Below are 16,559 nucleotides of genomic sequence, written 5' to 3'. Positions count from 1 at the left end.
GTCCAAACTCCACTTAAGGTCCCGAAGTCAAACGAACACGGTGGCATCACTGAGAGTGGAAAAACTGTCTAAATTATTTCGTTTTTAATAAAATGATCAGCATTGCCACTTTACCAGGTATAACAATTAAATTTAACATCCACGCATCCATGACAACAAAATTTATTACATTTAACGGAGTTAGAAGTTAGCAAGAAGTTAGCTTGCTAGTTTCCACCTAAACATCATATAGCATGTTCTGACTGAGAGATTTGTGAAAAATTAAAACGTACAGCTCTGTTATCACTTCCAACATAACTGAAGACAGAAAACTAAACAGCAGTGACTTTTGTAGGGTTACTGAAGTTAGACTAGCTGGAATATAATGATGTGCTACATGATCGCTACACAGCTATGTTAGCATAACATAAACACAGTGAAGCTGGAGCATGAACGCTAACTTTTATCCACTCGATAAAAGTTAACGTGAGGGTTCCCAATGGTGTGGGACAAATGCAATCACAAGGCAGGATGCTGTAAACAGACCAAACTTCAGTCAGGAGAACAACTGAGATAATCCATCCACAATATGAGGTTAGTCATTAATATACTGCAACAACATGGGAATAGAGCAGCTGCGAGAGAATTCAACATTAATGAATCAATGGTACGGAAGTGGAGGAACAAGAAGAATGAGTTGAGTGAAGTTTGACATATCTGACTGTTTTGTTTTGCTTAGTGCATCTTATAATCCGGTGCACCTTATGTATGAAAACAGACCCGTTCATTGACAGTGTGCCTTATAATCCGATGAGCCTTATGGTCCGAAAAATACGGTAGTGCAAAAATATTGTTTTACACCTGTCAAACAGTTCTATTGTTGGCACTTTACATACAATCGACTAAATAAATGGGAACAAATTATATGTTTCGCAACAGTACTTTTTATATGCTCGAATGATTCATAAGTGAGTATAAAATGGCTTTTAAAACAATAAAAAAAAAGAGAATTCCTCTTAAAATGATGAAGCACAAGAACTGGAATGAAAATGCGTGAAAAACCAGCCAAAGTCCAAAGACTTTAAAAGACCTTCAAAAAGCCTGGAGAACTAATACTCTAGACCAGGGGTGTTCAACTCCAGGGCTCAAGGGCCGGTGTCCTGCAGGTTTTCGGCTACGTTCACACTGCAGGTCTTAATGCTCAATTCCGATTTTTTGATCAAATCCGATTTTTTTGTCTGCTCATTCACACTACAAATAAAATGCGACAGCAAACGCTCTCAAGTGTGAACGCTCAAAGCGGCCGCATGCGCAAAAGAAGATGTCACACACAACGCGCTCTGTTTAGACCCAGAGCAAACAATATTGTTTGACTGATGGCCCTTAATATAAAGACTTCGGACTTCACGTTTCCCAATTTTTGCTTTAAGTTATTTTGTTATTTACATAATAATGTAGATAACCTAATAATGATCCTTATTGCTGTTTTAGAGAGGAGCGGTGCTTCAAAGGATAGTTGCAGATTTCTGTCAGAATCTGCAGATTATGCAGTATAAATAAAATGTTAACATTTCTCCAACGTTGTCTTCCCAACAGTTTCACCGGATGGCCAGGAAGCGTTCGCGATGTCTTATCGGGCGCTTGATAATTGGCGTCTGTCTTGTGTCAGTGATGTAAAAGACAGATTTAATGCGACTTGACCGTTCACACAGCAGTCGCTTTCTGAAACATCGGGTATGTATCAGATTCAGTACAACATACGAAAGTGACCCAGATCGGATTTGAAAATATTGGATTTGTGCCGTTCACACTGTCATACCATGATCGGATATGGGTCGCATAGGGTCAAAAAAATCGGATTTGATGCGCTTTCGCCTGCAGTGTGAACGTAGCCTTAGATATCACCCTGGGTCACCACACCTGAATCAAATGATTAGTTCATTACCTCTGGAGAACTACAAGACAAGTTGAGGAGGTAATTTAGCCATTTAAATCAGCTGTGTTGGATCAAGGACACATCTAAAACCTGCAGGACAACGGCTCTTGAGGCCTGGAGTTGGACACCGCTGCTCTAGACCACTTTAAAAATGTAAAAAAAACCGTGGCTCCTTGGAAGAAAAAGTCTGAAGCCAAGCATTTAGAAAAGTCTGAAGCCAGAGGTACTTGGCTGGAGTTGACCACAGTATTTAGTTAGTTTAGCTAATTTTTTCCATGTTTAATTTGAGAAGTCATAAATATATCTGTATGTACATGACAAAAAATAAGGTTTCCCTTAGTCTTGTCAATTAAACAAACCACTGTCGTGTGGGACTGAATGTTGGTTAACTGTTGTTTTCTTGAGGGAAAGAAGTGTCTCTAAGAATGGCTTATACTGGCTCTATCAGTGAATTCTCAGCATGCTGTCACACCCCTGCCTTGTCAACAGTCATGCCAGGGGCCATGTTCCTCCTCTTCATCACTCTAGTGTGAATCTCCCTGAGCGTATTTATCATGAAGCCTTCATCTCTTTCAGTGCCTGCCAAAAGCTGAAGTTGGAGCTAACCTCAAAGTGAGCCAGAGCTCTGGCTGCCTGCTGTAGTGTATGAGGTGGTTTGTGTACCTTGGGCTCTGGTTTCCCCGTCATTTTCTTGAGCAACTCGTGGAGGTGTGGCCAGTTGCCCTGGGAGTACCAGCCGGGTTTGTCCAGCGATGGCAGACCTTCGCTCTCCTCCACATCGTTCACTGCACAAGCAAAAATGGGTAATATAAAACAGTCGCAGCAGTTTGACCAACACGCCAGCTGCTGCAGGAGCAGACACACCAGCAAAACCTCCAGTAATCCAGGACAAAACCACACAACTCAGTGGCAGAGGTACAGCGTCATTTGTGCAGGGAAACAAAGAGTAAATCTCAGTGTTTGTGAAAAAACAGAACAGGGAAGTACAAATAGCATCTTATCCTCAGCTCTAATTTGTCTTTTAAATTACTTTATGATTCTTTACTAGGTCTTCAGAATCATTCAACCTTTTAACCCTCTGAGTTGATCATAGGTTGTAAATCTAACCCCAACACGACCCTCACCCTCTAATGGACTTTTTTGAAAAAAGTTGGAATAATTATTTTCTTATTTCCTCAATTGCCAAAATTTGGAAGAGCATTTTAATGAAAATCATGCAACCACGAAAAATGACATATTCTGATAGCCCAGGCTAAGAATTTGAATTTGGGTTGCGACTGATGAGGATGTCGACCTCAGAGGATTAAATTACAGTGCTATTAATCGGGCTAGATTTGCATCTCTTCAAATGTATAAGGCAGGATATGGAAAGATGGAATACATATCCGTTAGGATTTAATGACAGGATAAATGTGATAAAGATGAATATCTTACCATGATTGCTATATTTATTCCTCTCTCTTCCGATAAGCATACCTGAAACCCAATTCTCAGAATGGGATAAGTATATATCTAGATTTGTCTGGGAAGGCAAGCGGCCAAGGGTACGATACACTACTTTACAGCTTACTAAGGAGAAAGGAGGAATGTCGCTTCCTAATTTAAAAGAATATTTTCGTGCTGCACAGATACGCCAGATAACATATTGGTGTAGTGATGATTATGGGGCTCGCTGGAAGGATGTGGAGCTCTCCACACTCAATGTCCCAATTCAAACAAACATGGGTATAAAAAAGATCCCTGAATACGTAACTAAAGACCAAGATAGGAACCCAATAATATCCTTTACATTAAATGTATTGTATGATACAGTAAAGGAGTTCAGAATTGGTAAAGAGCTTGGTTTGCTAAAATGGATAGCCTTCGATGAAGAATTTGGACCAGGAAAATTGGATCTTGGTTTTAAAAATTGGAATGAAAAGGGAATCACAGCAATTTGTTTATTAATCAAAAAAGGAGAAATTAAAAGTTTTGAAGAATTAAAACGGGAATACAACTTAAAAAACAAGGATTTTTTCAGATACTTACAGGTGAGCGATTACGTTAATAAAAACATAAAAATAAAGGAAGACAAAATCCATCCTATTATAAAAATAATTATACTGGCATATAAAAGTGTTATTCCAAAATCAGTGTCTACCCTATACAAATGTTTGATGGACTCAAGACAGGAATCAACTGTATATGTTAAAGTAAAATGGGAAAGAGAGCTGAGTGAAGAAATCACTGAGAGGGTGTGGTATGAAACATGGAAAGAACATAAGAATACAACTCACTCATTGAGGTGGAGAGAATTCATCTGGAAAAATCAAATTCGCTATTTTATTACACCTAAGATTAAAAATAAACAAACCAATACACAAAAACAATGTTGGAGGCTGTGTGGATGGGATGAACCAGACCATAAGCACATTTTCTGGAAATGCAGAAAAATTCACACTTTCTGGGTTAAAATTCACTCGGCTCTCTGTGATATATTAGGTTATATTATTCCTAGAACCTGCCTTGTTTTGTATCTAGGGTACTTGGAAGGTACTGTAGATGTAAAGGATCGTTACCTGGCTAAGATTAAGATAAGATAAGATAAGATAGAACTTTATTAATCCCTCGGGTGGGTTCCTCTGGGAAATTCGACTTCCAAAAAGCACAGCAACGACCGAAGTTACAGTTACAGAATTGTTATATATATATATATATATATATATATATACACACACACACACACACACATATAAATACAGAGACAAATATAAATAAAATATACAAAGGGGATAAATAGAATAAATAGGAATAAAAAATAAAAATACAAGTGAATTGCACATTTCAAGTATTGAGTCTATTGCACTGTTGACTATTTACAAAAAGTATTGCACAAGGTATTGTACAGTGAGGTGAAGAGGCACTACAGCTTAGTTGTTCCCCCCTCCTTTGTCCTCCTGTTTCCCCTCCCTCTCCCCTCCAGAGAGGAGAGTTTGATGGCGTGTGGGACAAAGGAGTTTTTAAGTCTGTTAGTTCTGACAGTTCTGCCACTGTCACCAGAGTGTCCAGCTTCATGCCGACCACAGAGCTAGCCCTCCTGATCAGTTTCTCCAGCCTGGATGAGTCCCTCTTTGCTGTGCTGCTCCCCCAGCACACCACAGCATAGAAAAGTACTCCAGCAACCACCGACTGGTAAAACATCCTCAGGAGCTTCCTGCAGATGTTAAAAGACCTCAGCCTCCTGAGGAAGTACAGTCGGCTTTGGGCTTTTTTATACAGGTGCTCTGTGTTGCATGACCAGTCCAGTTTATTGTCCACCCACAGCCCGAGGTACTTGTACTTGTTGACCACCTCCACCTCCTCCCCCTCTATCTGAACCGGCAGTGGACCTGCTCTAGACCTCCCGAAGTCCACAACCAGTTAGTCTTTGAGGTGTTGAGTTGCAGGTGGTTTGTGTGACTCCATGCGACAAAGATTCTCCTTTTGGCAGCAAAGAAGGCCATCACCAAAAACTGGCTTAAGACAGAAACACCAGGAAAGCAGCAGTGGGTAGCAATTGTGGAGGACATTATGAAGATGGAGAACTTTACACATAAACTAAAATTAAAGGAAGAACGCTTTTTGAAGAACTGGGGAAAATGGTTGACGTACAGCAGAAGAAAAAAAAACAAAGACTGAACTGAATGAAGATGGCATACAAAAAAAAAGAAAAAAAGAAAAGAATGTGAAATGAACGATGGAAATGTTTGACACCACAGGCATGTTTCCTATTTTTCTTTTTTCTTTTGTTTTACTTTATCTTATTTTTCTAATTATTATTATATATGTATTTATATTTTTATACATATATTTGTTTGTTCCTTTTTCTTTCTAATTTCACTGTCTTGAGTTTGTGACCCTCTTTGTATTCTGTTATTCTGAAGAAACTGTATGCGTAATGGACAAGTGAGTTGTTCAAATAAATAAAATAAAAAGTAAAAAAAAAAAAAAGACAATCGAAATGGTAGAAAACCTCTGAAGTTTCTGTTTGGTTTAGTTTGGTAACTTGATTCCAAGTATTCCATGACTCTACAAAGACGTGAGCTGCTGTTGATAGAAACTGCATTTCGGCAGCCCTTATCTCAGCTCAGCACTGAAGGGGAAAATCAGACTACGAATGAAAGCAGCACAGTGAAGACTGCCATATTCAGATCCAGCCATGCCCCTCTTGTTTCAATCCAACCTTAACAAACACCACTTGTCAGCCAAGGTATTAACAAATCTCATCTTTTCTCTCCGAAAAGTCAGAGCCATGGTTCTGTGGAGGTAAAACACCCGTGTCATTTTCAGAATACAGAGCTTGTGAATAACAACGCGAATAAGAGTTTTCCACTGGTTGGCTACAGGTTTGATGTTAGCAAAGAAGTTCCTTCTAGAGAAGCTGTTTGTTAGTGCAGATAATAAGCAAAAGTGGAACTGGGATACAGACATGTAATCCCCAATGTTTCAGTAATGATTAACTGCACGATGATCACAACATCACATTTAACAATGCTGGGCAGCTTCCTATAGATCATTTTCAATAACTGACTGTTTGAGTTTAAATTGTAAGAAATAAATGTGTAAAATTACAGAAAATATCCTGTAATTTTACACATTTATACTGTAAATATTTCATATAGTTATAAAAACTAATTCACAGCTTTAAGTATGTATTTTCTTACAGTTTTTTTTGCTAAAATAAACTTTGTGAAAATGCAAATGTGCAAAAAGAAAACTTTCTGAAGCTGCTATATACTGTATGACTGTTTGACTTTCTGCAGTAAGCCTCCTTAGTCAACCTAAACAATGGCAAACGCTTGCTCCCTGTCTGAATTTACACTCTCCTCTCTGTGAAGCAGGATAGAGGGCTCACTGCATCTAAAACCCAGCAGCAGCATAATGATAAAAGGAGTCCTTCACCCTCTGCGATAAAAAAGACAGTGTTCCACAGAGCGAGTTCAAACTCAGGTTAAATATGCTAGAAACATTTTGACAGGAGAGAAAAAACAGTAAGACGAGGGATGAGCACCTGAACATCTGCGAATACTCATGCACACGTGTATACTCAGCTGCAAGGACACTGGGGTATGAGAGTGATGGGGTCATGTGGTTTGGATTCAGAGCAGTGCAAATGGTGCAGCTGAGATAAGCAGCAGCTCTTAAGAAGTCCTGTTTCTGTAACACCAGTTTTTTCTTCTACTGGTGACGACTTTCAGGCTTCAGAAACTGACGAATTTGAACAGATAAAACTATCCTGTCCCAGAATGACAGGCACTTTACACTAAATTCAGTCATTCACCCATTCACACACAGGTGATGGCAAGCTACATTGTAGCCACAGCTGCCCTGGGGTGCACCGACAGAGGCGAGGCTGCTGGACACTGGCGCCACCGGGTCCTCTGACCACCACCAGTAGGGCCATCTACAAGTACACCATCCAGGTACTTGTAGAGTACTTTTATGTAGTGTTACCTAATCTGCAGATGATGAGGAAGTAAATGCAATTTGTGAATCTGAATGTCTTCAGAATATAGAAGGAAAGTGGACGTTGTTCTTAAACCAATCATTTACGAGCTGATGATCAGCTCTGCGCGCTCACCTTCATGACAATGAATTGAGCATGCTTGGCGGGTCTTCAAACATCAGCTCTAGTGTAATAAATTTGAAGTGTTCTAAATAAACTTTATTGGCCAATAAAAATGAGAATATGTCAAGAGTGCAGAACAAGAAGCAACGATTTCAGTTTAAAAAAAAAGAAAGAATAGAGGCCAGATGCCGATGCTACTTCTGCCAGCGTGGCAAAGCTAAGGGCGAGGGAGAGAATATTTCAGTGAGTGGATCATCCCGTCTTCACACATAATGCATCCCCAGTCTTCTTGCTGGCAGCCAGATAATCCAGACATGGGGAGCATACCAGGAAACAACCCCTGTCCCAGGACACGCCTTCACCACCAGCATCTAGGAGCAGATGTCTGGGGTTGGGGCAGGTAGGAGAAGCTACATGGAAGCTGCAGATAGTGCTGTCAATAACAGAACGCACAGCTGTTTATAATATTCAGGTTAAATGTAAAATCTGTGGTGGTTATAGCTGGAGTAAGCTCTCATTCCCATCAATAGACTAATAAAGTAATAAAAGCCTGTTGTAAATGGAGCAGCACAGGTGTGGGGTTAGAACAGTTGACGTCAGAAAGAACTCCACCATCTGGTTATCTCCGGGTACTATGGCTTCCTCCCACAGTCCAAACATAAGCAATTATTGGGGTTAGCTTAATTAATATTTCTACATTGTCCATAGGTGTGACTGTGAGTGCGAATGCTTGTCTGTCTCTGTGTGATAGACTGCCGACCTGTCCAGGGTGTACGCCGCCTCTCGCCTTAGGAATGTGTTTACTGAGGTCACAAGTGAGCCAAGGAGGTCAAGGCTCCCTTGCCCTTTAGTTTTGGTGACTAGCCAAGCTTGATATTCTTGGCTGATAAACTTGCATTCCACCCTCTTTTTTTCAAATAAGGTCACTTTCATAATGTAGAATCCAAAACCAGTGGGTTTGTCCATCCTTTAAACACTCTCAATTGCAAACTAAACATGAGCCAGTGTAGTTTGACCTGTTTTAGTCAAATCATCCACAGGGAATGGTCTGGAGGAGCTTTTTACATCTGTAATTAAGCTTTGGCTTAAACTGAAAATGTCCAGAAACCACACCCAATAAGTCGGTGTTAATAACCACTAACGTACACTCTTATATGTCCTGAAACATTCATATTACAGAGGTCAGCTACAGTAAACTTACACAACACCATTCCTTAAAAAGTATTACCAGATCATTGGACTCAAAATGATGCCACTTTGCTGTTTAATGTGGCAAAGCCAATATATTCAATTGCAGACATGCAGCAGTAATTACACAATATGACAAACACGTACAAGATAATTGAAAAAAGATGTTTTGTTTTTGTTTAATTAAAAGTACGTTTTATGTGATGGTACTCTTTAAAGTGACAGATTATTATTTTTATATATTTGAAATCATAATAATATTTTAATGTAACATTTAACAACATTTTGAAACCTCCAGTCGGTGCAAAAGTTATATATTTGAGCCTTTTCTACAGATGTTTTCAAGGCTTAAATAACTGAGAAATGGGTGCGGTGATCTTTTACTTACCAAGGGTTCTAAAGGGCCTCTGCTGGGGCACCAAGGAGAAGAATCCTGGCTTAAGGGCATTTGTGATAATGATGTCAAATAGTTCCTCAAAGTCCTTCCTGTAACAGCCAGAGAAAACTCTTTAGACTCGACAACTCGTGGAAAGCATCCAAGTACACAAGTGCACACAGTGAGGCTGAATGAGCCTAAACAATCAGATGATACAGATGATAGAAAACACAGAGCAATAAACAGTGAAGAAATGCAGACTAAAGTAAACACCGACCTACAGTCATGAGGACTTTAGTATACATGTTTATGAGGAAGAATCTTCCTTATAAGGAGAGAAGCCAACAAGTGGCTCATGAAGCAAGACATAAATATTAGTATGTGCCAAGCTTTAATTGCTTCATGACAAAAGTGCTCATTATAGTACAGTACAGTATATAACCGTGGCAAAAATGGGTTTCTGCACATTTTAACAATCATAATTCAGAACTCAAAAGTCTATTTGTACTGAAAAATATATTAATATAATTGTGATCCACACTTTGCAACTATAACTGCTTTAGCTCTTCTGGGAAGGCTTTCCATGAGGTTTAGGAGTGTGTTTATGGGAAAGTCAGACAGTGATGTGTGACTTTGGAAAAGGAAGGGCCATCCCCAAACTGCCTACACTGGGTCAGGGACAAGGAGTTTAACCCTTTCATGCATAGTGGTCACTACAGTGGACAGCTATTCAAAGGCGGTTTTCTTGTATTTGTGTCTGTGTTGATAGTATACTTGCATATAAACCACTACATTGGACACTGCTGTGTCACTCCATACCCTGCCACTCACTGGGTGACAGGGTTATATTTGTTATATTTATATATATATATTATATTTATATTTATATATACCTATGTGGTATGTGACTTTTGTTGCTATGATGCCAGGTCTCTCTTGGAAATGAGATTTTTAATCTCAATGAGATTTTTTACCTGGATAAATAAAGGATTAATAAATATTTGTTACATATATTGTTATAAAATATATTTAAAATATATATAAAAAATATTTTTGTTATGTTATAGTTCTTTCACATTTTATTTTAGTAGTTTGTCAAATTCATAAGTCAAAACGTATGTTGTCCACCTAAGTGGACATGTAAAAACCTCTTTGAAAAGTGCATGTTTAAAAAAATTAAGTTCAATTTTTTTTAAATTCAGTTTTGGCTGCCCATATGACCCACTCCCACATTAGCCGAAGAAAATGGATAAACATCTCAACTTTCAGTACTTTATATAAACCAGAAAACATGCTTAGTCAGTGGAATAAACACTCACAGAATCATGAAATGATGCTATTCTTCTTATAAAAAAAGTCTTCATCCAATTGTACCAAATAGTAATGCCCACTTCACTGGACAGGTTGGTCAGTATTAGCTTGTACTCTCCTGTTGGACAGAGCTGGCTTTCCTGTGCTATTTCTGACAGCCTCGTGTCATTGGTGTTCAGCCACTATTTGCCACACAGCAACTACTGTGGGCCAGTGACGATTTTCTCTTGAAAAGGACGGTGGCATGATGACAAAGGAGAAGCCCCGTTTCTCAATAAAGTGCTTTCTTAACATATCACACATCATGTGCTGACATGACCCACCAACACATTTCCCTGGAAGAATACACAAACTTTGGCTGTAAGACAACCAAGTAGGATGTTGAAGCCAACTACCTCAATCAGCACAAACACTCCTCCCTAAACCACTTCAGCCTAATTTCTAAGTCTTACAACAGAAATCTGCTGACCTTGTAAAGGTCTGAGTGTGTGTCAAACACACACACTCAGACAGGCCTCTGCTTTCTGTGGAAGACGACAGGAAATGGTGTGAGAGGAGGACATCCAGAGCAAAACGGCTTTAACCTGAAAACTTCACATGGAGCAACAGCTTCAAGCAATGGAGACTGAAAAAAAACCAAACTATCGACAAGGCCAGAGAAGAGGATAAGAGCCGACAAAGAACAAGAAGGGCTTATCTAAGTCCAAACACAGCAGCAACGTGGACACTGTGTTGTTTCAAGGCCCTGTACTGCTGCTTGATCGAGTGTGAAATGGGGCTTAGGCTACAAAAACAAGGCTCTAACCACACTTTGTATAGTGAAGACAGAGGGAAGCTGGTAATGCACAAAGCCAGTGATTTGAACAGTAGCCCCACCGCTACAATTTAAAAACACAGACCTCATCAGCATCCTGCTGGGCAGGTTTAGAAAGGTCAAGGATGAGTGAGTTGAATGAAAAAAGAATAGGTTAAAAGCCCTATTTGGACTGTTATGGTAAACAAAGCAGATGAGGTTCCAGCTTTGTTAATGGAGGTGCCACTGTGAAGTATTGGTGTGGGCAGTCTTACCCCAGGATGTGTTCACAGATGAGCCTGCAGTAGTCGCTATGGGAACTGGTGATGAGGAGCAGAACCTGGCCAGCATTTTTCATGCTGCGCAGCCAGGTCTTGACAGAGTCGGAACAACGCTGCAGGTACTGGCCCGGATCCCTCTTCACACTTGGGAAGTATGTCCCTGCATCATCTGTGGGGAAACACAACAGTAGTAAGACACGTGCACGCTATGTAAACAAAAGTGACGCTGCTACTATTTCACATTCAGATTTCCACAATCTGACACACCTCGACAGAGACTCCAGTAACAAAGCTACAACAGTTATTTACTATGGTAATAGTTGATTACTGTAGCTGTGAAGCACTACTACCATGCCGCTTGGGGCTTCGTATTACACACTGAGTGTTTCTTTTTCACTCTCCCTATGTTTATACACCTCTCTGTATTTAATCATTAGTTAGTGTTACTGTGGCTTTTGTCTTGTGTCACTCTCTTCATCTTTTCATCTCCAACTAGTCATGGCTTTGCCTCCCTGAACCTGCTCAGTTGAAGATTTCTTTCTTTTAAAAGGGCGTTTTTCCTTCCCGCTGTCACCAACTGCTTGCTCAAAGTGGGCCATTTAATTTTGGGGGTTTTCTCTATATTATTGTAGAGTCTTTACCTTACAAGACAAGACAAAGCCCATTGAGGCCATTATTGTTGTAATTTTGCACTATACAAATCAAAGTCAACTGAATTAAATTGAACTGAACTCATTTGTTATTTACAGTCCAATGCTAGAACACCCTCAGCTGCTGAACATAACAGCATTTCCTTACTACCCACTGACCATCTCATTAAAATTGATCCCCACTGTAACATACGTGTAAGTTACAGTTGTGTCATAGAGCTAAACTGACAGCATGTTTCTGAGTGGCTAACACAGGTCTGTTTTTGCTCTGCTGTACCATCATACAGTGCAAATGTAACACTATATGGAAAGTACCAGCTGTTCACAACCGCTAACGTAGTGTCCATTTTTAAACAGGTAAAATTTTTATTGTCTAATCTGATTTTTTTAAGTAATCTGTGGTCATCTTTATCTTTTTACCTGATATAACACTTTAAAAACAAAGGACAGCATGCTGACCTCCAGTTATGGTCACTTATTCTAGGATAAAATTCTTTCAGCTGCGTTAAAACTTTGATACAAGTAACTACCTGTAATGCAACGATGCAGAGAAACAACAAAACAAAGAAAAAGAAAACTGAAATCTGCTACCATAAATATGCCAGAGGAGTCTTTGGGTTACTGAAAGAAACCAGCACAGATGGTAATCAATTAGCTTCTTCGCATATTGTTGCAAAACCCCAAAAAAGCTACAATTCTTTCAAAGACAAACATCAAAGGACACATGCTTCCATTTTTCCTCGTGAGAGACTAAATGTTTACAGATTGAGCAAAGAAGGCTGAAGTGCTTGAACTTTTCCACAATTTATTTTCTGCTGAGCAAGCTTCAAAAAACAAACAAAACTAAACACACAAAAACATGAACTATATTTAAAGATGCCATACAGAAAAAAACATAAAGTTCTCTTTGGAATCTGTGTTCACAAAAGTGGGACCTAAGGGTCATGGCCCTGCTTCTCCATCACTTCACTTCCTGTTAGTATTACCAATTCTGGCTCATTAAAACATGTAACTCAGTTATGTGTCTCATCACTATAAAAACCTATGAATAAAGCATGATATATCAAGAATACAGATACTGCCTGACAACACATAATACACATGAATACATATAATATTGCCATTCTGCATTGTAAAATGTGGAAACATTATCAAATGGTACCTGGAAGTCTTGTAACTGCAAAAATTGTGACTATTTGTAGACCCAATGAATCCTACAGACAAAAGACCTCACAGTTCTGCGATGGAATTGACATAAAGGCAACCATATACAAACAGAAATATGAAGCAGATGGTATTTGCTGACAAACTTTAATAGAAGCTGTGTTTTTTCTTTTGCAAGCAGAAGAAAAAAGAGCTACATTCTACTTATAGTACACTACTTATCTCTATAAGTTAATACCATTTTTAATATCCTGACATCAGCACCCTCAGCAGACTACCTGACACAGTATTTATAGCAGCAGTTTCAAATTCTTTTCTGTTTAGGTCTATTTTTTTTAATCTGACTAAATAAATAGGTATGTAACAACTACTGCCTGTCATGGGAATGATATGGTTGAGCGGTTTCTCAGTCCTGCACCAAGTCTAAAATGTTTGGGCATGCTGGCCTCCAGTGGCCAAATACAGGACTAACATGGAAGAGGAAAAATGCTCTGGTTTTTTCCAAAAAAGGCAGTACAGAGGTCTAAACAGAAGATGGTGACAAACACAAACAAGCAAAAATGGCTCATTTATCTGGTTTATCCGGTCAGTGAGAACCTCTTAATCCGCATTTTGAAAGTGTTCCAGATGCAAACATTTAAAAAAAATCTCGTCTGAAGTTTTAATTGCATCCACAGATCATTACACCTTCAGCTAAACAGCAAAAAGGGGTCTCAACAACCACGGCCACTCCTCAGGAAGCACAAAGCCTGTCTTGCCTCATTACCCACAATCAGGGAGGTCATCTGTGGGGGATTAGGGGAACTTTCCTAGCAGCAAGATTCCATGAAGTAGTTTCATGTGTTTAACAAACATCGACCCCACATGCCAGCACCAGATTTCAATAACACGCCGCAAAGATTCAGAGATGAAGATGGCTAAAAAGATGATATTGGATTCCTTATCCAATACCAGCCACAATAAAACATCATAAAAGCACGTGGTAGTTCTGCTGTAGGTGGTAAATAGTGTCCTGTTGCTAGATCAAGGGAAATTCTAAATCCATAGTGTCCAATTTAGTCAATATTAACAGATAGTGCAAAAATTTGTTTGCAGATATACATGCTGACCACAGACGCTGGTCATATATCGCCTGTTTTGCTGATATGTCAGTGTCAGTCAATACTGGCTGACAGCAGCAGACAGTTGATATATCAGCACATCCCTATAGAGATCAACACTTCCACCCATTCTGCAATTCATATGAACAAAGATGCTAAAAAAAAAAACGCTCGAGTGTGATCCCAGAACAGGATGATAGCCTCAACTGAGTGCTGTTTTGTTTTGTTTTATTTCTTTCTGTCTCAGTGACACCTCCCAAAAACAACTCGGTTTTTTCATTTCACAGACGCTCTATATTTTGTTCTATATCTCTTCAGCCCTCTCTCTGCTTCCAGGCAAATGATTTAAAGCAGAGAAGCAAGCGAAGAAGCAAACCAGAAGTCCCGCAGAGAAGCGCATAATTAAAATGCTGCTCTGGCACCACTGTGAGGCTACTACAGTGTGTGTGTCTAGCTGTGAATATAGGACTGAAGTGCCCTGAGGCCCAGCAGGCCTGTGCCTGGGCACTGCACTGTGCAGGCAGGCGCCAGGCCTGCATAACTGAATAGCTGAATAGCTGCTCAGTGAAAGAAAACCACGACCTGCAGCAGGTCAATCTCTTTGATACATCCTGACAGGATACACAAATCAACAGTAGCAGTGGAAATTAGGGCAGAGAACATGAGCATTTTGCAACCAGCCACACCAAAAGTGATGAGGGGCACAATCTACACGTTCATTTATTTTCTTTATCCCCCCAGCAGGAAAGATAAAGGCTAAGAAAACAAATGTGAGAAAAGATCCATTTACTCTTTTTGTCATTATACATAATAAACATCAATCTCTGTATATACACTGTATAAAGCACATGTACTAAATCTCTAAAGGGAAGCTATAATCTACAGTGTTTTGTCTTAAAAAGGCATCCAGACAAACAGCATTTTCCAGCACCTGTTGGAACCACGTGGAAAAACTGGTCGGGCCATTCTGTCTGTGGACTTTCCATTTTTAGCAGAACGACCACAAATTGCTGCATCATGTCCTTTGCACACTTTTTTTCCCCTTTCAGTCGGTGACAGTGGAGCTTCACTATCGAAATAACACTCGTGATAACAAAAAGGCAATATACTCTAAAAACAAAGCTGTCAAAAGGAGGTTCCAACTTAGTCCACAACAAGTTTCACGTCAGGTCAAAAAGCCTTTGACATTTCTTGCTTTTTTTTGACATTGTAAGTCAATTAAACTGTTCATCCTCTCTACATAAAGGTAAATCACTCAAACAAATGACACAAAAGTTGTCACTTTGAAGTAACTTTCATGACTGAAATAAATAAGAACAACAGCTCAGTTACATAAAGTGCAACTACACCTTCAAATCTGAGTTTGCAAATTAGGTGCCAAAGATTGGACCCTCACTGAGAAGAGAACTGTGGAACCCGTTTCCTGTCTAAGGTTTGCTTTTCATTATCGTACCCAGATCTAAAGAAATCTGAGAGACCTTTAGAAAAAGTTTGGACGGGGATTCAATGACAACAAAAGTAGTAATAAATAGATTGGTACTTGTACAGCACTCTCTTAGGCTACGTCCACACGTACACGGGTATTTTTGAAAACGGAGATTTTCCGTTTTCGTTTTAAAAAATAATCCCATCCACACGTAAACACAGAAATGAAGAAAAACGCTGCTAGGAACATGCCAAAGCAACAGGTGGCGATATATTCCTAACCGTGTAGAAATGTTGGCCAATCAGAAGTCTAGAAGCCTCGGTGGGAAAAAGTAAACAAAGCTGGGGCATAGAAGCAGAACCCAGTCCTATGTGTGGAGGGACAGTAACTGTGTGTGTATATGTAAGCATTTAAACAAACTCAGTCAGAGTACAATTAACAGTAACAGTATTGGTGAAATTCATTTCACCGAAACAATAACATGGCGCACAGTGTGACGTCACAAAAGGCGCACACCTTTGACGCTGCGTTTTCTCCGTTTTCTCCGTTTTTCTCGTCCACACGTAAATGCAAAAACTGAGTTTTCGAAAATATCCACCCTGGCAGGCGTTTTTAGAAATCTCCGTTTTCAGTGACCGAAAACGCCGTTTACGTGTGGACGAAAGGTGCAAACGCATAGAAAAATCTGCGTTTTCAAAAATACCCGGGTACGTGTGGATGTAGCCTTAGTAACAGCCTTATTCACCCATTCACACAAACACTATCATA

At 39.6% G+C, this 16,559-nt stretch overlaps 1 protein-coding gene across 1 annotated transcript in view; it reads right to left on the bottom strand.

Annotated features, from left to right (window-relative positions):
* The window catches only part of nt5dc1 (5'-nucleotidase domain containing 1), an 80,578-nt gene that overhangs the window by 20,688 nt on the left and 43,331 nt on the right, over positions 1-16,559 (bottom strand). Inside the window, exons 7-9 of the mRNA XM_085432910.1 lie at positions 11,446-11,620; positions 9,079-9,176; positions 2,579-2,700 (exon numbers count right to left, since the gene is read on the bottom strand). Of these exons, the coding sequence (XP_085289036.1) occupies positions 2,579-2,700; positions 9,079-9,176; positions 11,446-11,620 (395 nt within the window). The remainder of the gene's footprint in view (positions 1-2,578; positions 2,701-9,078; positions 9,177-11,445; positions 11,621-16,559) is intronic.

Source organism: Copadichromis virginalis, linkage group LG15 (assembly GCF_057382275.1).
Source record: "Copadichromis virginalis isolate Kocher_CV1m ecotype Utaka linkage group LG15, C_Virginalis_male_GT1.1, whole genome shotgun sequence".
NCBI lineage: Eukaryota > Metazoa > Chordata > Actinopteri > Cichliformes > Cichlidae > Copadichromis > Copadichromis virginalis.
Note: the sequence above shows the minus strand (reverse complement) of the source record. Positions and strands in the feature narration are given on the sequence as shown.